We start from the raw sequence: 21,253 nt of genomic DNA on the forward strand, positions 1-21,253 counted from the left end.
GCAAGAGGGACGTGTCCCCTTGGGGAGCACGAGGAGCCCCCTGCCTGCTGCTCCCGAGTCCCACCCACTGCTCGGAGGGATCCTAGGCCAGCTTCAGCCCGGGGCCTCCCACAGCCCGGGGCCCAGGCACAGGCCCCGCTCCTCACCACGTGGAAGCAAGCCCAGACGAACTGTAGCAGGCAGGCAACAGGGAAGGTTTACATGGCCATAAAGGGGCCAAGCCCCGCCTTGCCGCCCCCCACCCCGCCTCACCCCATCAAAGCAGTCCATGATATTTTACTGTTATCCCACCTCATAAACAACAGTGACGGCTCTGGCAAATGTCCTTCCACGTCTAGTCCCACCAGTGGAGCCGGATGGTCCCACTCTCGACAGGATCTCTGTGGGCCAAGGGGGGCTGGCTCATTATCAGGATGAGGGAAAGGGCAGAGGATGGGATCTCCCTGAAATAAAGCCACTCATGGGGGAAGTCTGCCAGTTGGATTGGACCGCCCGGTCGGCTTCGTCGTGCCCAGTGGGACCCCAGAGAAGGGAATGAACACGGAAAGGAAAGCAATGCTGTCTAGTGGTTAGAGCATGGACCCGGGAATCAGGAGGAACTGGCTTCTAAACCCAACTCTTCCCCAAGTCTGCTGTGTGACCTTAAGCAAATCACTTCACTTCTCTGTGCCTCAGTTATCTCATCTGTAAAATGAGGATTAAGATTGTGAGCCCCAGGTGGGACATGAACTGTATCCAACACGATTAGTTTGTTCCTTCACCAGTATTTAGTACAGCACCTGACACACAGTAAGTGCTTAACAAATGCTATTAAAAAAAAATGCACATCCTTCTGTGGGGTCATGGGGTCATCTGACTCATCAGTGGACAGACCATCCAAATGGCATCCAGCCTTTGTCTTAAAACTTCCTGGTCTTATTGAGCCTGGCTCACTTCTGGGTCGGCCACGGCTTTGGGGGCCCAGCTCGGGAGAGAAATGAAGAGCAGCCTGTTATCTGAGGAAGTTGGGGTATGGGTGGTCCCAAAGGCCCAGGGGTCAGAACCCCCCAAAAAGAGCGTGTCCGTCTGTCCGTCCATCTGTCTGACTCCTCCCTTATCACTATTGAAAGGTGACTCATCCCACCCACCTCCAATCCATGCGGGAGGGCAGAAGGTGGGGGCCAAGACTGTTTTGTTCCCCCCATGAGTCCCAACAAGAAACAAGGCAGTGGATGTGAGGACTTGACCCCCCGATCTCTCAGAAACCCACGCCTCAAGGGAGCAGTTCAGTGGAGGTTTGGGGGGGGGGGGGAAGGGGGAGGTTGCTCGGGCCAGAGAAGCAAGGGGGAAAGCAAGAATGTGCTGCTGGCCATAGAATTGTGGTGTCTGTTGAGCTCCTGGCAGGTGCTAATTGCCAATAGAAGACTGCTATCGCAGTGGGTGGCTGCTCCCAGGCTACTTCTCTGGGCACCAGGGGTGAATGTGCCCATAGAATCCTGTCTCTTTCATCTAAGGATAAAACCAAGTCCTGGAATCCATCAGGGAGGCAGTCAGGCCGAGGGTGGTACCTGGAGTTGCTGCCCTTAGTGCTTGCCAGTCCCGACTGCAGTCCTTAGGCTTTGCCGTTTTTCGGGACTCCCGGTTAGGGAACCCAGGCTTATATCCATTCCCTAGTTTCTGCTTTCAGGTCTCCTCCTCTTTAGAGAAGCAGCATGGCTCAGTGGAAAAAGCCCGGGCTTGGGAGTCAGAGGTCATGGGTTCGAATCCCAGCTCTGCCACTTGTTAGCTGTGACCGTGGGCAAGTCACTTAACTTCTCTGTGCCTCAGTTACCTCATCTGGAAAATGGGGATTAACTGTTAGCCTCATGTGAGACAACCTGATTACCCTGTATCTACCCCAGCGCTTAGAACAGTGCTCTGCACATAGTAAACGCTTAACAAATACCAACATTATTATTTATCTGCTTCTCCTTTCTGTTCCTGTCACTGCTTCATCTACTGCATGCTTTCTTCCCCTTGCCCTGTCTCTGCTTTCCTGTGTTTAGTCAATCCAAGCTAAGTACAACCCCTTCATTCTCTCTCTCTCTCTCTCCAACTATCTTTTTTGTTTTAATAGCGCTTGTTAAGAGCTTACTATGTGCCAGGCACTGTACAAGCTAATCAGGTTGGACACAGTCCATTGTCCCACATAGGGCTCACAGTCTTAATCCCCATTTTACAGATAAGATAACTGAGGCCCAGAGACTTGAAGTGACTGGCCAAGGTCACACGCAAACAAGTGGCGGATTAGAACCCGGGTCTTTCTGACTCTCCGGCCCGTGCTTTGTCCTCTAGGCCATGCTGCTTGCTGTCTCTTTCTCCCTGTCTTTCTAAGTCTCTCTCTCTCTCTTTCTATCTCTCTCTTTTTTTATGAGATTTGTTAAGTGCTGACTATGTGTCAGGCACTGTACTGAGCTCTGGTCTTCATTCTGCTGCCCGGATCATCTTTCTACAGAAACGCTCTGAGCATGTCACTCCCCTCCTCAAAAACCTCCAGTAGTTGCCTATCAACTGTTGCATGAAACAAAAACTCCTCACTCTTGGCTTCAAAGCTCTCCATTACCTAGCCCCCTCCTACCACACCCCCCTTCTCTCCTTCTACAGCCCACCCCGTATACTCTGTTCATCTGCCGCTGACCTCCTCACGGTCCCTCGTTGGCGCCTGTCCTGCCATCGACCCCTGGCCCACAACCTACCACTGACCTGGAATGCCCTCTCTTCTCATATTCACCAAACTAACTCTCTTCCCCTCTTCAAAGCCCTACCGAGAGCTCACCTCCTCCAGGAGGCCATCCTTGACTGAGCCCTCCCTTTCCCTCTGCTCCTCCTGCCTTCCCCATTCCCCCTTCTCTGCTCTTCCCCCTTCCCCTCCCCACAGCACTTATGCATATTTGTATATATTATTTATTACTCTATTTATTTTGTTAATGATGTGTATATATCTATGATTCTATTTATCTTGATGATATTGATGCCGGACTACTTGTTTTGTTTTGTTGTCTGTCTCCCCCATTTAGACTGTGAGCCCGTTGTTGGGCAGGGATGGTCTCTATCTCTTGCTGAATTGTACATTTCAAGCGCTTAGGACAGTGCTCTGCCCATAGTAAGCACTCAATAAATACGAATGATTGAATGAATAAATGAAAGAAAGATAATCAGGTTGGACACAATCCCTGTCCCATGTGGGGCTCAAAATCTTAATCCCCATTTTAAAGATGAGGAAAATGAGGCCCAGAGAAGTTAAGTGACTTGCCAAAGGTCACAGAGCAGATAAGTGTTAGAGCTAGAATTAGAACCCAAGTCCTTCTGACTTCCAGCCCCATGCTCTGTCTACTAGGCAACACCACTTCTCTTTCTGTCTTTCTCCAGGCTTACGGAGATGAGCATTGGGCCCAGAAGCTTGGGGAGAGGTGGGGTGAGAGATGATTAGGTTTCATCCTGAAGTGTTGGGTTGTTGGGGGAGGTCCCGTCCTGTAGTTTGAGTTTCCGAGCGAGGCGGGGAAATTGTTCTTCCCATTGGGTCTCTAACGCTGAACCCCGCTGTGGGTTAGGTATTGTCCTGACAGCTCTGAGGCCAATGGGGCAAAATCAAAGTCAGCACCAGTCCTGACCACCAGAAGGCTCCTGATCAAAGACGGGGTGGCAGCACCAAGCTCAGAGGACAGAAAAACCTGCACAGTGCAACGGAAGAATGGTTGACAGTCAGCTAAACGGAGCTTGGAGTGGGCATTCTTGGTCCCCCTCAGCCTCCTCGGTTCTCCAGGCCACAGCAGGCCCTGGGCTGGCCGAGAGCACCCCGGGGGCCAAGAGGCCGCAGTCATTCATTCATTCATTCAATAGTATTTATTGAGTGTTTACTATGCGCAGAGCACTGAACTAAGTGCTTGGAATGTACAGATCGGTAACAGATACAGTCCCTGCCCTTTGACGGGCTTACAGTCTAATCAGGGGAGAGGACACTCTCACCCAAATCGCAGTCTGGACACTGGGCTGCAAGAGACCCCACTGAGGTGCTTACAAGCCTAAGGGGTCTTCAGGGCCTCCATCCAAACCCAGCCCCTTCCCTCCGATCCTCTCCCCTCCCTCAGTGTCCTCCCCAGATCCTCTCATCTGATGCCAGCTCGGCTGCCCCAATCCCGGCTCTGGGATGCAGAGTTTGGCAGGAAGCAGTTTCCTTGGGCCTCAGGCTGCTGGAAATGAATGTGGTCCAAAACTCTGTCTGGCAGAGAACTGGAAGGGCCAAAGCCCACCTTCTCAACCCATGGCGGGAGCTAGATCAGGAGTTAGGCCAGGAGCTAGGCTGAGAGCTAGACTGGAAATTGGTCAGGTACAGAGTTGGGAGCTGGGACTAGAGTCAGACTGGGAGTGGGGTCAGGAGTCAGGCCGGGGGCTGGACTAGGCTGGCTGGAGCCTTGGAGTCTCTGTGGGACAGGCCTAGATGGGCCAACCTGGTTTTTTTTAGCTGCTTTTTAAATTTTGCTGCAGCACTGTCTGTGCCGGCGCCATCCAGAACCTGTCCCAGCTTTGCCCAGGGTTGGGCCATAGCCCTGGGAGTTCAGTAGGGGAGGGGAAGGAGGAGAAGGAGGAGAGGAAGGAGGAGACAAACAAAGAAGGAAAATGGTTCAACTCCATAGCAAAGACCTCGTCCACTGTGCAGACGCCAGCAGGATGGAAACTGAGGAGCCCGCAGTCAGTGAAGCAGCCCATAATAGCAGGGTTTCCACACAATAAACACCATGGTAACTCAGGGTTACTTCATCTCCTAAACCACAGGGCAGATGCCTGCTTAATACCGTGGAACCATCCAGGCATAATCACCAAGTAATCTGCCTCGGCCGTAATTACCATGCAGTCCCGGCCATCCCCCAGGGAAAGCCGGTGTAGTAGTCACCACATGAGGAAAATGGACTTAATGAGACCGAGGTATCTGGGCCTTTGGTACAAAGTGTTACCAGTTGTTCTTGTTACGTCTCTCCCTGAGGTCAGTCGGGGTCCACTGGCCAGGTCCTGTGGAGAGGGTGTTTCGCTTGTCTGGTCGAAGCGGGGAGCCCCACGTGAGCGCGCTCTTGTGAATGGGTATGGCCCACTACTGGGATGATAGACAGATGCGGTCAATCATTGTTTGATGGATCACCTGTTCTCCGAGGCAGGTCCAATTGATCAATTGTTAGACCTCCCCCTGTTGATGAGGCCAGTGGATCCAGTCAGTCAGTCGGTCAGTCCTATTTATTGAGCAGTTACTGTGTGCACAGCACTATACTAAGCATTTGGGAGTGCACAATATAACAATATAACAGACACATTCCCTTCCCACGGTGAATTTACATCCAGCTGACTCATCATTAGGTGGATCGCCAACTCTTCGAAACAGATCCAGTTGATCAGTCATTAGATCTCTCCCACCAGTGAGGCAGACAGATCGAGCTGCCCCATCATTAGATGGATTGCCCGCTATCCAGGAGACACATGGATGCAGTTGATCCATCGTTAGATGATCGCCTGCTGGCCAGGAGACAGATCCTATTGATCCGTCACAGCGTGGCTTAATGGAAAGAGCATGGGCTTGGGAGTCAGAGGTCTAATGCCTCCTCTGCCACTTTTCAGCTGTGTGACTTTGGGCAAGTCACTTCACTTCTCTGAGCCTCAGTTACCTCATCTGTAAAATGGGGAATAAGACTGTGAGTCTCACATGGGACAACCTGATTCCCTTGTATCTACCCCAGTGCTTACAACAGTGCTTAGCTCATAGTAAGAGCTTAACAAATACCATTATTACTATTATTAGACTGTAAGATCCCAGTAGGGTAGCAGGTATGTGATTTGCTTGCTCACCCCAGCTCACAGAACAGTGTGTGTAATCGTAATAATAATAACTGTGGTATTTGTTAAGCACTTCCCCTTGCTAAGTGTTGGGGTAGATACAAGAGAAAGAGGTTGGACACAGCCCCTGTCCCACATGGGACTTCCAGGCTAGGAGAGAAGGAGAACAAGTATTTAATCTCTATTTTAAATATGAGGCCCAGAAGTGTGAAGTGACTCACCCAAGGTCACATAGCAGGGAAGTGGTAGAGCCAGGATTAGGACCCTGATTTTCTGACTCCCAGGTCTGGGTTCTTATCATTAGGATCACCCTGCTTCCCGCCAGGGGCTCGGTAATCATTGGTTGATGGATCAGTGGATTGATCGGATCTGTCTGGCACCCAGACAGTGAGCCGCCCAATCAGTCAATCATTCACTGGTGATTGATCAGTCAATCAATCAGTGGTATTTATCGAGCATTTACTGTTTGAGGAGCACTGTATAAAGTATTTGGGAGGGTACAGTAAAATCAATATCAATAATAATGATAATAATAACAATAAATTGTGGTATTTGTTAAGCCCTTCTATGTCCCAAGCACTGAACTAAGCTCTGGGGTAGATACACAATCATCAGGTCCCACATGAGGCTCACAGTCTAAGTTGGAGGGAGAACAGGTATTAATCCCTATTTTGCAGACAAGGGAATTGAGGCACAGAACAATGAAGTGAGTTGCCCAAGGTCACAGAACAGGTAAGTGGAGGAGCTGGGATGAGACCCAGTTCTTCTGACTACCAGGCCTGTGCTCTTTCACTAGACCCTGCTACTTCCCGGTAGACATAATCCCTGCCCACACAAACTTTACAATCTATCAGAGGAAATGCTAAAAAAAAGCTATAGGTGGTGGCAGCAACTTAGTATAATGATATTTAAATATGTGCTGTGGGGATGGGGGGAATATTGAAGTTCTCAGGGTACGGATTTAGTGCGTAGGTAATGTAGGAAGGAGAATAAGATGAGGAGATGAGAGGTTAATCAGAGAAGGCTTCCTAGAGGAGATGTGATTTTAGTAGGGCCTTGAAGATGGGGAGAGCAGTGGTCTGTTGGATCTGATTAATAAAATAATAATAATGATGATAAATGTTAAGGGCTTACTATATGCCAAGCACTGTTCTAAGTGCTGGGGCAGATACAAAGTAATCAGATTGTCTCATGTGGGGCTCTCAGTCTTAATCCCCATTTGACAGATGAGGTAACTGAGGCCCAGAGAAGTTAAGTGGCTTGCCCAAGGTCACACAGCAGACAAGTGGCAGAGCCAGGATTAGAACCCACACCCTCTGACTCCCAAGCCCGTGCTCTTCCAGGCAGGAGAGAGGAAGCAGGCAAGGGGTTGATGGAGGGCAGGAGGAGGGGGGAGAGAGAGATGAGAGCACAGTACAGAGAGTGTTTTAGCTTTAGAGAAGCAAAGTGTGCAATTGGATCCGTCTGATCTTTGGAAAGCAAGTGATGAAATCAATCAATCACTGGTGATTGTTAGATTGATTAGGTCTGTTTGACTCTGAGGCAAGTGGCACAATAGATCAATCAATTCATCAATGCTATTTTTTGAGTGCTCGATGTGTGCAGAGCACTGTGCTAACTGCTTGGAGGAATACAATACAACAGCACTGATAGACGCATTCCCTGCCCACAAAGAGTTTACAGTCCAGAGCGGAATAACTGATGATTACTCGACAGATTAGATCTGTCTGATTCCAAGACAGCAAACAGTGCAATGGATGGATCGCTGAGCGTCCACGCTGGGAACGGCTCCCCAGAAGCAAGACCCAGACACCCTGCCCTCAGCGGGCCTACAGCCTACAGACCCCTTTCCAGAGGCTCCTGACTGGCTCCTCCCGAGTCCTCTCTCAAGTCATTCAGGTCCCAGCCTGACATGCAGCCACCTTATCCATCGGCTTCTGGGGCCACAGGGTCGCTTGGCTGTTCCTGTCCCCGGGAAGGCTTAGGCCAATCCCCTCTGTGGGAGCTTTGAACTCGTCCATGACCTGGTGTCCGGGGTGGAGAGGGAAGGGGGGCTTGGACAAGGGTGCTGAAGTGAAGAAAACTGAGATGAGGGCCCTGAGATAAAAGGACTTAGACAAGGGGGTGTAGAATGGGGATACAGAGATTGGGGTGTGGAAATGGGGGTGGAAGGCAGAAGCTTCTGGAAAAAAAGCAGTTTTACCTGCAGCGTTGAACGAGCTCACATCCTAGCCCTGCCATCCTGAGGGGAATTATCTGCGATCCCTAGCTCCTCTTTCCATCATTTGATTTCTGGGCATTCTGATGGAGCTACAGTGATGTCTTCCAGAGGGGGCCCCCCCGAGTACTTGGGCCCGCTTGGAGTTCTGACCGCCAAACCCCGTGAGGACAGCCAGGTGGAAACCGGAGAGGGAGGAGGCCAGAGCCGCCCGGGGGATGGAGCTGCAGCTAAGGTCGGGCATGCTCTCTGGCTGCCCAGTGGGAATCTGTCCCCATAGGAACCTGTCCCCATGGGAATCTGACCTGGAAAGAATCATCTGTCCCGTTGAGTGAGTCAGTCTGGCTCCGGGGTTGTCGCTGCTGTCTCACACACTCACATGTGCTCACACGCTCTCACATGCTCTCCCATGCTCTCACATGCTGTCATCAGCTCTCACACTCTTTCACTCTCTCACCCCTCTCGCACACACTCACATGGTCTTTCACACTCTCTCACACTTAATCCCCGAGCGGCTACCTGGTTGATTCCTCTGCTAGACAGCCCAGCCTTAGGTCAGGTGGCCCTGAGTCAGAGCCGAGTGGAGCGGGCCTTCAGCCTCTGGTTCCCCATCCAGGGCTCCCCACGATAGATGGTTCAGCGGGAGGCAGCACAGCCTGGTGGGGAGAGCATGGAGCTGGGAGTCAGGGAGTCTGGGTCCTGGCTGCCCCTGCCAGCTGGGTAACCCTGGGCAAGTGCCTGAACTTCTCGGGGCCTGTGTTTCTCAGTCTGTAACATGAGGGTGACATTCCTGCTCTCGCTCCCTCCTTCCTTCCTCCCTCCTAGATGATGAGTGCTCTATGGGCCAACGTTAGTTCAGGGATGGCTCAGCACTGGCTCTGGAATGGCTCAGAGTTAGTTCAGGGATGGTTCGGCGTTGGCTCTGCGGTGGCTCAGCTTTGGCTCAGGGATGCCTCAGCATTAGCTCTGGAAGGGCTCAGCGTTGGCTTTGCATTAGCTCAGTTCTGGCTGTGGGGTGGCTCAGAGTTAATGCAGCGACGGCTCAGCGTAGGCTGAGGGGTGGCTCAGCTTTGGCTCAGGGATGACTCGGTGTTGGCTCAGAGATGGCTCAGGGAAGACTCAGTGTGAGCTCATCAATGGCTCAGCCTTGGCTCAGCAGTGGCGCGGCAGGCCGGCACGGTGCCCGAGACCATGAAGGAACCCCCACCCTGGATTGCAGAATCACCCATCTGTGGTGGTACCGTTGCACTGGTTGCTGGGCAGATGATCCTGTTAGGTAGAAAAGTAAGAAATGTCACCGATCTAGCTGTGCCAGGCTGGCAAAAAGGGCACGAACTGGCTGGCCGCCCCCAAAACGCGTTCTCAAACCTTCCCGTCGGCCGGGAGCAGAACCCGATTCACTTGATTGTGGGGACGCCTAGTGGCTTCCATGAGACGTTCCAAAAGGCCCTGGAGGGAGAAGGTACCGGAAAGGGGAAGCTTTCCGAGCTCTACGCAAAATACTTTTAGGATTTTGACAACAAGACTTTCATTTGAAAGAGAGTCATTTGATTTGCAATACAAGTAGGGGTCGGGGACCTGGGAGAGGAACAGAAAGAAAAAAAGAAAGAAGTTGAAGTGGGGAGAGGGAGAGACAATCTGATACGGGAAGCAGCGCCGCCTAGTGGAAAGAATCAAGGTCTGGTAGTCAGAGGACCTGGGTTCTAATCCCCTCTCGGCCACTTTGCTGTGTGGTCTTGGGCAAGATTCTTAACTTCTCTGTGTCTCGATTATCTCATCTGTAAAATGGGGATTCAAACATAGTCCCTCCGACTCAGACTGTGAGCCCCATATGGGACAGGGACTCTGTCCAACCTGATTATCGTATTTCTCCCCCAGAATTCGGTACAGTGCCTGGCACATTGTGAGCACATAAGTACCATAGAAAAGTACGGTGGTGGCCGGAAACCAATCAATCAACCAATGGTCTTTATTGAGCCCTTATCATGTGCCGAGCACTGAACTGAGTGCTTGGGGCAAGACGATACTTCAGAGTTGGTAGACAAGACCCCTGAAGTGCTTGGGGGAGGACAATACAACAGTGTTGGTAAACAAGACCCCTGACCTCCAGGAGCTTCCAGTCTAGAGGGACAAATGGGAGACACTGCCACGTCTGGTATTGGTTACGTGGTTGAGGAAGACACAGCTGGAGGCCAAGACAAGAAGCGGGGAATCGTGGGCTGTGCCCAGCCCTGCCTTTGCTCCCAAATATGGTGCCCGACTCGTCCCATCTCACTGTTAGTGGACGAGTTTCAGCAGGCGGACTCAGGGCCAGCATCAACCATCTGCAGTGTGACTTAATGGATAGAGAACACACTTTGGAGTCAGAAGGACCTGGGTTCTAATTCTGGCTCTGCCACTTATCGGCTGTGTGACCTGGCCAAGTCACTTCCCTTCTCTGTGCCTCAGTTACCTCATCTGTAAAATGGGGATTTAAGAGTGTGAGTCCCATGTGGGACAAGGACTGTGTCCAACTTGATTAGTTTGTGTCTACTCCAGTGCTTAAAACAGTGCTTGGCACAGAGTAAGCGCTTACCAAGTACCATAATTCTTATCTACGACCTCCTCGTTGCACAGGAGGCAGAGGGTGGTACTGTGGGCCTGTTGTGCCATGAAGCGGCGTCAGGCAGCATTGTGGGTCACACGCTGCAGAGTCAGGAGCAGCCCCCAGAATGGTGCCACCCAGGCTTTTGCTTCACCTGCAACAGCACCGCAGGGCTGTATTGGGGCCTGCGAACGGGGGCCCCGGGCCAGCTGGGAATGGCAGAGGGAGTGACACCCCCATCCCTGGGAGACTGGGAGGAGACCCCGACATGCACGAGTGATTTCTCAGAAGTCAAGAATCCCCGAGGCGGGTCCAGGAGGGGAGGGGCGTTCATGCTGTGGGCCCCAGGCCCTGCCTCCCGATGTTCAGCTGTCCGTGTGTCTGTGTGTCTGTCCGTCCGTCTGTCTCCACAGAGGGTATGAACTGTATGAACAAAGAGCATGGCTGCACTCACATCTGCCGGGAGACGCCCAAAGGTGGGGTTGCCTGCGAATGTAGGCCGGGCTTTGAACTTGCCAAAAACCAGAGGGACTGCACATGTAGGTAGATGGACGCTGACGCTCGAGTGCCCCAACATGTCTTCTTTCCCAGGCACCTCTCTGTTTCCTTGCTCACCGCGGCTATTGCTTTCCAGAGACCCTTCCCTCCCCCCCCCCCCCCCCCCGTTCCCGCCGCCGCCCCCACCCCCGCCCCCCGGGACACCACTCCTGCCTCCAGCCCCGGGCCGACCCTAGTTTCGAGCTTGGGGGGTTGGGCGGGGCCCACTATGGGGGTGGGTCCTGGGCCTGGGGGGCACAGAAGGGCTGCCGTTCAGCCCTGGAAGAGTGTCTTGGGTAGGAAGGGGCTCACCCCATGGGTAAACTGCCTCCGTGCCCCTGATGGGAGACAGACCCGGGAGGGGCATGCTGCAGGGGGCGTTGCCCGAGACTCGGCGGCCCGCCCCCCTTCCCCAGGGTGCTAGGGAGGAAAGACGCCTCCAGGAAAAATCGCTCCCCGAGCCAAGCATCCAGCCAGATCCCAGGTTGTCTGTGCTGTCTACCCACCGTGCCCCAGTGCTCAGACTCCTCCCCAAAAACCTGTCCCCAAATCCCAAGCTCTGGAGCAGAGCCGGGAGGTGGGATGGGGGTGTGGCACCCATTCCCGAGCCTCATGCCTGCCCAGCTCCCAGTCGATCCCACAGCCAGCCACCGCACCACAAAGACCATACCACTTTCCGGAGTCGGGGAGCAAGACAACGACATGGAAGCAGAGGTGCCCTCACCACCCTGTGGCACCCACACCTCGGCGCCCGTGCCGCACCATGGCATGACCAGAAACTCGTTCCCCATGATGCTTTCCCCTTGACAGAACGCCCTCCATCCTTTTCCTAGTGCCCTGGCTCACACCCAACTCTTGCCCACCGGGCATCTGAGTGACTGCCTGGACCGCAGCTCCTCTTGAAGGGGCAAAAGGAATTTGAAAACTGGCCTGCAGGGACCCCAATCAGGAATTGGCCCCCTAGGGCCTCTGGGTTCTTTGCGTAGATTGGGAATCACCCAGCGGGCAGCATCTCAGGGAACCCCCAGGCCTCATACTGTCCCCCTAACCCATGACTGAGGCAACCTTCTGGTTTCCATTGCCTGGGATGCCCCCCCCCGCAGTCCAGGAGCCAGGCCCTGGCGGGGAAAAGGCACTGGCACGGATTCCAGCAAGAGTTGAGGCTAACCAATCCCTTTCTGCCCAGTGGGTTAGCAAGTGGCACCTGGGAGAGCAGGCACTTCCCAGGTGGCCACAGACGGATCTTCTCTAGCCCACGGCTCCACTTTCCTTCTGTTTCCACTCGGATTTCCCAGATTGGTGATGGCTTGGGTTTCGTCCATCTCTGAGACTGCAGATGACATTATCCCCAACCACATGGACTCCCTCTTGGATGAAACGAAGGTCAGCCTGAGGGGACGTTCTGGTCCCCGGCCTGGTCTGCCACACCCAGGGGGATGGAAGGGATGGAACTGGGCCATCACTGGTCATCAGATCCCATGATAGCCCTGCTGGATCATTGGCAATTGAAGTTGCCCATCCTGAACCAATCCGAGTGGGCAGAGCTCCAAATCCCCCCATGCCCACCCCTGCAGCCTCTTGTTGAGTTTAGGAATGTGGGGCCTGCAGGGGGTCAAGACAGCGAGAGAGCCAGCCTCACCTAACTCTGCTGCTGGGTCCAGGGCAGCCCCACTGCTTCGGTCTCAAGAGAGAGTAGGTGGAGTGGCCCACTCCACCAACCGGACAGCAGAGACCAATTCACTGAGAAGATGAGGATGGCAGCTACCATTGCTAGTTCTCAGAAAAAAAACTCTTCGCCTCTCTTGGGCCCACTTCTCCGACAGCTCCAGGAGCTCTTCCCCAGGAGGGCTCCTGGGGGAGCCAAGGGATCCCAGTTACCTGTTGCCCCAGCGAGAGCCAGCTGGTGAAAGGAAAGAACTGGAACCCTTCTGGTCTCCAGCCCAGACTGGAACGATTCTGGGGAGCCATGCTAGATAGCCTTGAGTAGCTGGATATCTTCTGTAGCGTCCTAAGAGAGAAACAGTGAACAGGGGCTTCTCACTCTCTCTCTTTTTCTCTCTCTCTCTCTCTTCCCTTCTGTCGGATGCCCCGGTGATGTTCCTTCGGCTCATGCTTCAGGAAAATCGCCCCTTCCTAAACTGGCAGAAGCAGGGAGGAAGAATTCATTTCCCCAGGAAGTGGCCCATCTGAAAGAGGGATTTCTTTCCCCACAGAAATGACATTAGTGATGTGGGAACCTGAAGAGTATATCTGGCAAAATTACATTGGTGGAAGATCTCTTGCCAACTGTTGGCCATCATCCGTGGCTCATCTGCCACCGGTCACCAAACTGGACCCGGAGGGTGACCAAGCTGAGACCGTAGGGCCGATGGAAACGAGGGTCACTGGAACTGTGGTTCTCTTTATATTTGCCATGGAGTGTCACTGAGGTGAAGTTCACCCAGAGAAATCTCCCTCTCCATCCTGGAATGACCATTTCTGGATACCAACACCAGGTTTCTTCTGCCCATTTTGGCCTTTTCAGTTGTCTCCTAACACGTGCTCACCAGGCTCTGGGCTGTTTGTAGGTCTGAGCCAGAAGATGTGGAGGCTGTGGCTGTGGTGGAAGCGTGGCCGCGGCTGCATGGCTGCGGTCACTACCCGGGTCGGTTCCTCTGGCTTCGCGGGCAGGTCTCTAGTCCTCCCTGCTCGTACTTTCCGGTACAGGATCCCCACAGAGGCAGGGTGGGAGCCGGGACGTGGCTTGGCTGTCCCACCCAGCTAATGGAGGGGTCCCCTGGGAAACTTCCCAAGGCCCTTCCCATCCTCCGCTTGGGTCGGGGCCAGAGGACCCTGAGCAAAAGCTGGGTCTTCGTGATGTGTTCGCCTCTGGGACTGACAGGAAAAAAAAAAACTAATCGTTTTTGTTGTCATTCTGTTCATATACATACACACACTTTGGGCATAACTAGTAACCTGTAACTATGGGAACGGAGGCTGCCAGCACACCTGCGATGACACAGATACAGGACCCGTGTGCGGCTGTCACCAGAAGTATGCCCTGCATGCCGACGGCCGGACCTGCATCGGTGAGTTCGCATCCTTCCTGGGGCCAGAGACTCGGCTGTGTGGGGGGGTAGGAAACGAGTGACTGACCTGAAATGAGCCTCATGAAAGCCAGGGACAAGCCCAGCATCGGTTGGCCGGGTCCCGGCTTCCAGAGTCAGAGGCGCTGAAGCCGAGTTGAGTTATCGTCGCGACAAGTTGCAGATCTTGTTTTCTGTGGCCAGGCTGGTGGGAGCGGGGAGAGGAACCTCTTGCTTGTTTGTGACCGCTATCACCAGGGAGGGTCTCATGGAAAGTCAGCCAAGGATTTGGGCATTTGGGGTTTGTTGCTTTTGTTCATTCTTTGAATGAAGAGCTGGTTTCATTTTCCTGATTTTCTAATACATTGCCTTTGCGTTGCTGCTGTTGTTCATCATTTTAGGGCTAACAATGCATTAGACCAGTGCAGGCTAGGGTCCCCAGAGGGGAATTCTTTGGTCACCGTGGTCAAGATGAAGGATAACCCAGTCCAGCCTCCCCTTCCCCGGCCCCAGGCCAAGATAGACACCTTCAATAGTTCCTGGCCTGTGCCTACGCTCCCCGCAGTGGCCCCAAGGGTGCCCCCTCCTGCTCCTTCTGAGCCAATGCTTCAGAGCTGAGATTTGGCTGGACAACACATGCACAGCCTAGGACTCGCTCATCCCGGAAAAAGCACCAACAGGCCCAGCTGAAAACCCACCATTTAAAACCCACCCACCCACCCTTTTCCAACCCAGTTTAGAACTGCTAAGTGAGCCACCTGGACACTGGAGCTGCATCCTAGAAATCCATGAGATTCTTTGGGGGAAAAATCTTTTGTCAAAGACATATGGTATGGCTGATTGGTGAGGCTGTGCCTAAAGTCCTAAAGATTGTTTATCATTTTCAAGCATATTAGAGGAGTCTGATGCCTTCATTGAGTCCCCCCTCAAGTGACCCTCCAATAAGCTCCTAGTGAACCTCCAGTGAACCCTCAATGAACTTTCTAATGAGCCCCCAGGGAGCCCCAGTGAGTCTCCAGTGAACTCCCTCATGAGCTCCCCAGGGATCCCCTCCAGTGATTCCCCCCAGTGAACTCCCAAATGAGCCCTCCAGTGAACCCCCCATGAGTCTCCAGTTGGCCTCTAATGAATTCCCATTTGAGCCCTCAATTAGCCCAACGAACCTCTAGCTTGCCCTCAATTGACCCCCGCTAGCGAGCCCTCTATTAATCCTCCAGTGAGCCCTCAATGACCCCAATGAACCCCCCCAGTTTTTCCTCCATTGACCTTTCCATGAACCCTCCAGTCGACCTCCAGGGAGTCCCCAAATAGTCACCCCCCGCCCAGTGAGCCCTCCTACTATATCAATGGGACTATACGTTCACTTTGCTTGGAAAAACATTTTTCCAGCTCATGAAATTCCTTTTTCTCCTTGTTGTTACTCCCAAATTAATGCCCTGAAGATTTGCCATGCTCTTCATCAGTGAGTTGACAGCTTTTTCTTTTAAATCGACTAGGCTTCATTTTTAAGCTGAGGAAAAGAGCGATTTTGAAGTCTGATCCCCAATCTGCCTCCGTGGCCTCTCTCTGCTCAGTGCTGGGAGACGTTCAGAGGTCAGAGACAGTTAGCTGGGGTCATGCCAGGCAGAACACCTGGTCCTCTAGAGTACTGGGGCAGCAGGCCTCGGGTTGGTCTGTAATAATGTTGGTATTTGTTAAGCGCTTACTATGTGCAGAGCACTGTTCTAAGTGCTGGGGTAGATACAGGCTAATCAGGTTGTCCCACGTGAGGCTCCCAGTTAATCCCCATTTTACAGATGAGGTAACTGAGTCACAGAGAAGTGAAGTGACTTGCCCACATTCACACAGCTGACAAGTGGCAGAGCCAGGAGTCGAACCCATGACCTCTGACTCCGAAGCCCAGGCTCTTTCCACTGAGCCATGCTGCTTTCCTGCCATAGGAAGCAGCCATAGACATATATTCATATATGTCTATGTCATAGACATATATGGCCTAGACATATGACATATAGCCATATGTCTCTAGCCATAGACTCGGTTGGCTCACTTGGGACAGGAAGAGAGAATGTTTCTGAAGCGATCAAAATGGCTCCCACCCAAGGCTTTGTCACCAAGATGTGTGTCCTCGGCCACTGGTTTGTTTCGCCCAACGGGGAAGGGTCTTCCTGAGGAGACCCGCGGGCCACTCTCATCCCTCTCTCGCTGAGCAATGATCAGAATGATAGTGATGATGTTGATGATGATAATGATGATACCAGAACCCCAGGGCCCAGTCGTTGGTCCAGGGATGGAAGTTATATTTCTTTGCTGCTTGTGTTCATTTCCTCCTCCTCGAAATTCTTTTCTTTCCTTTTCTTCCTTCCTCCCGCTTCCTGGTGATGGTTCCTGATTGCCTGTCTTGTCTGATTGCTGATGTCCTTTAAATATCCTCCCACCCCCCGAAAAAAAATGTACCTATAAAGATACATATGTATCTCAAGCCAAAGCCTCTATTGCAGCCTGACCCCATCTAGAACATCCTTCTTGCTCTTATTCCAACCGAGCCCAGGGTGAGGTCCCGAGCCGCCCAGTTGAGCTTCCCGCTGCCCCAACCCCTGTGTTTGCTGTTCTCCGCAGCTCATAGCAGCTGCACACGGCATCTCCCCTGCAGCGGTGACGCTCTGACCCCCTCTGCCGGGTTCTATCTCCATTTGCCCGACTTCACCTTGCCTCTGGTTCCTGTGGACCAAAGCTCCCACCCGCCGTTCAGATCTGTTTTCCAAAGCCTCTTGCCCTGTCTTGGAACGACGGTGTTGTTTACCCAGCTGCTGCTGCTGCTGCTTCCCCCATGGGTGCCCCAAACCAGAAGAAATGTTCCATTCGATTTTTCTCGCTGAACCCCCCTCTGCCCCGACTCCGTCCCTGGAATGCCATTTCCCCCTGTCCTGTCTGAGCCAAGATGGGTGATCAGACCAACTGCTCCACTTCCCCCTTGGGGTCTGCCTGCACCGTGACTCTGTCCACTTCCTGCCTGTGTCCCTTGGACACCCCCACTCCCTCCCCTCCTTCTGGACCTCCTTCCCATCTGGAACCCTTCCTTCCCTTGTAGACCACCCCCTTCCTTCCTTGGTGGACTCTCCACTCTTTCCTGTGTGAACACCCCTTCTCCTTCCCAGGTGGACCTCCCCCTCCTCCCTGTGTAGACACCCCCTCTCCTTTCCTTGTGGACACCCCCAGTCCTTCCAGTGTAGACAACCCTCTCCTTCCCGACAGGCTCCTCTTCTGCCCTGAAAGTGTAGTCCCCAGTATTCTCGAGACAAGCAGGCAACCAGCACTGCCCAAATTGGGGTTTTTCTTTGTGGTTTTGTTTTCCATTTTTAATTTGCATGCGTTTTTGATCCACTCCGCGTTGCTGTGGACTGGGCCTCCGGTCACCAATGACCACCTATCCATCACCAGATCCCTTAACGCTGTCTGTCCGTCTGTCTGTCTGTTTGTCTGTCCATCCATCCTCCTCCTCCCAAGCCTGCCGCTTTCAGACATCAGCACCAACCAGCCTGGACTGACATTGCCTTTAACACCTGGCTTCCCTAGAGTCCCCAAGCTTTAATTCCCGGGACAAATGTCTGTTGTTTTTTCCCACCCCTTCCCTCACGTGGCCTCTCCTGCTTGAAATTCCGCTTTGCATGTCTGTTTTTCCAGTTCATTCCCAGGTCTCTCTAACCTTGGTTCCCCCCACCCCGAGAGCCACCATTCTGGAATCATGGTCGTGGGCCTCAGTCTCGCAGTGCTCCCTCCTCCCTCCTCCTGCCCCACCACACACACACACCCACACACCCACACACACATTGGGATCAGCTGCTGGCCCAACGACTTCTGGGTTTGGGGGCTCGGTGAGAGCCTGCCATGGGCGGCGGAGGCCGGGGCTGTCGATTAACCGCTGCTGCGTCTTTGTCCTTCCTGTGTTCTAGAGCAGGGTGAGGCTGCAATTGAGGGCTCTCGGTTCAATGCCACGTCAGTAGCTGATGTGGACAAACGGGTGAAACGGCGGCTCCTTATGGGTAACGCTTTTCTTCCACTTCCTTTTTGTGCTGGCCCTTTGTCTGGGAGAGCGTGTGCTCGCGGGTGTGCACGTGTGAGCGAGTGCAAGCGGGAGGGCGGGCAGACGTGCAGGTGTGAGAGCAGGCCCGTGTGGGTGCGGGTACAATTTCAGTCTCGGGGAGCTCCAATTTGCCTCTTCGTCAGTCTCCTCCTTCCAGGCGACCCCATGGCATCTCTCCCTCTTCATGCAGGAGAGCGAGCACCGTGTCTTCATCCTGTCAGGAGACGTGTGTGGTTGGCAGTGTGCTGGTGACTCTCTGGCTCCCAACCAGCCCCCCACCCTCTCCAGAGTGGGTTCTGGAGGTTCACTACTCACTGTTCTTCTTCCATGTCTCCTAAATCCTTAGGGCGAGAACTTGGCCTCTGAGTGAGGAGGAGCCAGAGAGCAGCATCTGACTATCCCATCCATTCCCTCCCTTAAGTGTTACTTGTGTTTTCCGGAGCCTTCGTTGCCGGGTAGCCCGACTGACCTTCCCCCCGCCCCCCACTGAGGCCTCCTCCAGAGCTGATGCCCCTCCCCCAAACCCAACTGCGGGCTCTCAACTGAGCTGGGGTGGTGGGGGTGGGTGGCAGTGATGGTGGCTGTACTTGTTTGCTGTGGGGCTGAGGTCCCCGGGTTCCCTCCACCCACACTGGTGCAGACTGTGAAGCAGCTGGCCTTATTCCAGTGGAAGCTCTGGGGCGAGGCTCCTCCCGATCACGGTTTGGGGGTTCCTGATCAGCCACTCCCAGATGAGTGTCTCTGCCAGGCCCACCTTCTTCGAGCAGCCCCAGGCAGGCAGATGGTGTTGGCCTTTGCACTCAAACCTATGTGGGAATGCATGCATGAATGTAAGCATGATTGTATGAATGCATCCGCATTCTGGCAAGGATGTGTGTATTAGCATGGAGTGTGCTGAGATAAATGTTGGAGTGTCTACCAACTCTGTAGTATTGAATTCGCCCAAGCATTAAGTACAGCGCTCTGCACACAGTAAAGAGCGCAATAAATACTATCAATTGATCTACTGATTGAGTGGTCCACTCTGAGGAAGTGGTATTCAGGATATCTAAGATGATCATGACTTATTTTGTATCTCCATTCAACCCTGGGATAGGGTTTGATCCCTTGCCCCAGATTACAGCTGCCCCATTGTACCTGCAGCCCAAGACACTGCCATTTGGGATTGATTCCCGTTCCTCAGGTCACAGACACCCCACAGTACCTTCAGCCCAGAGATCCTGCTGTTTGAGGTCAATCCCCTTACCCCAGGTTACAGTCATCCTATAGTACCTACAGCCCAGGAATAGTGCCGTTCAGGATTGATCTTCTTTACCCCATATCACAGCCACCCCACCGTACCTTCAGCCCAAGAATACTGTCATTGGGGATCGAACGCTTTACCCCTGGTTACAGCTGCCCCACGGTACCTACAACCCAAGGATACAGCCCATTTGAGACTGATCTCCTCGCCCCAGGTCACAGATGCCCCAAGGTCCCCACTCCCAGGGACACAAGCACTGTTCTACACCTCAATCATCCAATGCGTCATGACAAAATGACAAAACAGATGAAGCAGTCCTGACTTCTCCACTAGAAGCTCAGATCTGGGAACTCAGAAGGACTGCATCAATTTTAAAGAAAGCAGAAGAATTGATGAAAATGACTGAAGAAGACTCTAGGGGGAAAGGAGTTGACACCTGTGTTCAGTGGGGTTCAGAAGGAGTTGGAAACAAAAAGAAGACTGCTGTTCAATTGGAGTTGTACGAACTTGGCACTAATGTTGAAAAATCACCCCCAATGTCAGCGGACCAAGCTTCCACTTCGGCAGCCTCCTGTAAAAGATTCATAGTCATACATCTCTTCACTTAGTTGGTGGAGTGATGTTGTGCTTTGAACCACTTCATCTGAGATTAAACAATAGTTTAGTGATGCCTAATCCAGGAGTACAGAGCATCTATACCAGTATAGAGAAGCAGAGTGGCCTGGTGGAAAGAGTCTGGGCCTGGGGAGTCGGAGAACCTGGGTTCAAATTCTGTTTTTTCCACTTAGCTGCTCTGTGACCTTGGACAAGCCACTTCACTTCTCTGTGCCTTAGTTTCCTCATCCGCAAAATGGGGATTCAATACTTGTTCTCTCTCCCTCCTTCTTAGACCGTGAGCCCCCTGGGGGACCTGATGATCTTGAATCTACCCCAGAGCTTAGTACAGTGCTTGGCACTTAGTAAGTGCTTAAAAAATTCCACTATGGTAATCATTACTGTCATCATTATCATCATCATCGTCTTCACCATCATATAAAAGAATTTCATATTAATATTCATAAGCATAGATTTTGGAACAGATCACAATTTATAATGTGTAAGACTATGGAAAATTCACCCCATGATATAGCCATATTTTCAAGGTACACATCACTGCTGTATTGTGAGGTGTGCCTGTGTGTGTGTGTGTGTGTGTGTGTGTGTAATTAATGTTGAGATAAGAAATTTGTAGTGATAGCAAAGAGACAAGGATAATTTTAGAGGGTAGGATGTTGTCCCGAGAGCCACCAGCCCTGTTGTCCTTGGTGGAAACAGTAGTTATACATAACTACAAGCTCTCAAACAACTACAAGCTCTCCTGTAGGCCGCCTGTGAGAAGGCTGATACAGCAGTATAGCCATAACCCAGTAGTTGCAGCCATAGGAGCAGATGAACTCCCCAAGGGAGTGAGTGTAAAGTAAGTCTAGAAGGGGATTCAGACCTGAGTTAGGGCATGGGAGGCAGAGGAAGAGCCAGAGAAAGAAATCGAGAAAGGGTGGCCAGAGAGATAGGAGGAGAACCAGAAAAGGAGAGGGTCTGTGAAACCAAGCTTAGATAGTGTTTCCAGGAGAAGAGGGTTGTCCAGCATTGAAGGCAGCTGAGAGGTCAAGGAGGCTCAGAACGGAGTACATTCCATTGGATTTGGTAA

The 21,253-nt window shown here is 52.7% G+C and overlaps 1 protein-coding gene across 4 annotated transcripts in view; it reads left to right on the forward strand.

Annotated features, from left to right (window-relative positions):
- SCUBE1 (signal peptide, CUB domain and EGF like domain containing 1) overlaps positions 1-21,253 on the forward strand; it is an 88,727-nt gene that overhangs the window by 40,517 nt on the left and 26,957 nt on the right. The window contains exons 5-7 of one of the 4 annotated variants that reach the window (XM_029079102.2): positions 11,054-11,116; positions 14,129-14,245; positions 18,193-18,282. In XM_029079102.2, the coding sequence (XP_028934935.1) occupies positions 11,054-11,116; positions 14,129-14,245; positions 18,193-18,282 (270 nt within the window). Of the gene's footprint in view, positions 1-11,053; positions 11,180-14,128; positions 14,246-18,192; positions 18,283-21,253 lie in introns of all 4 variants that reach the window. The other 3 variants (XM_029079101.2, XM_029079103.2, XM_029079104.2) reach the window with 3 other exon arrangements.

This window comes from Ornithorhynchus anatinus, chromosome 14 (assembly GCF_004115215.2).
Source record: "Ornithorhynchus anatinus isolate Pmale09 chromosome 14, mOrnAna1.pri.v4, whole genome shotgun sequence".
Taxonomy (NCBI): domain Eukaryota; kingdom Metazoa; phylum Chordata; class Mammalia; order Monotremata; family Ornithorhynchidae; genus Ornithorhynchus; species Ornithorhynchus anatinus.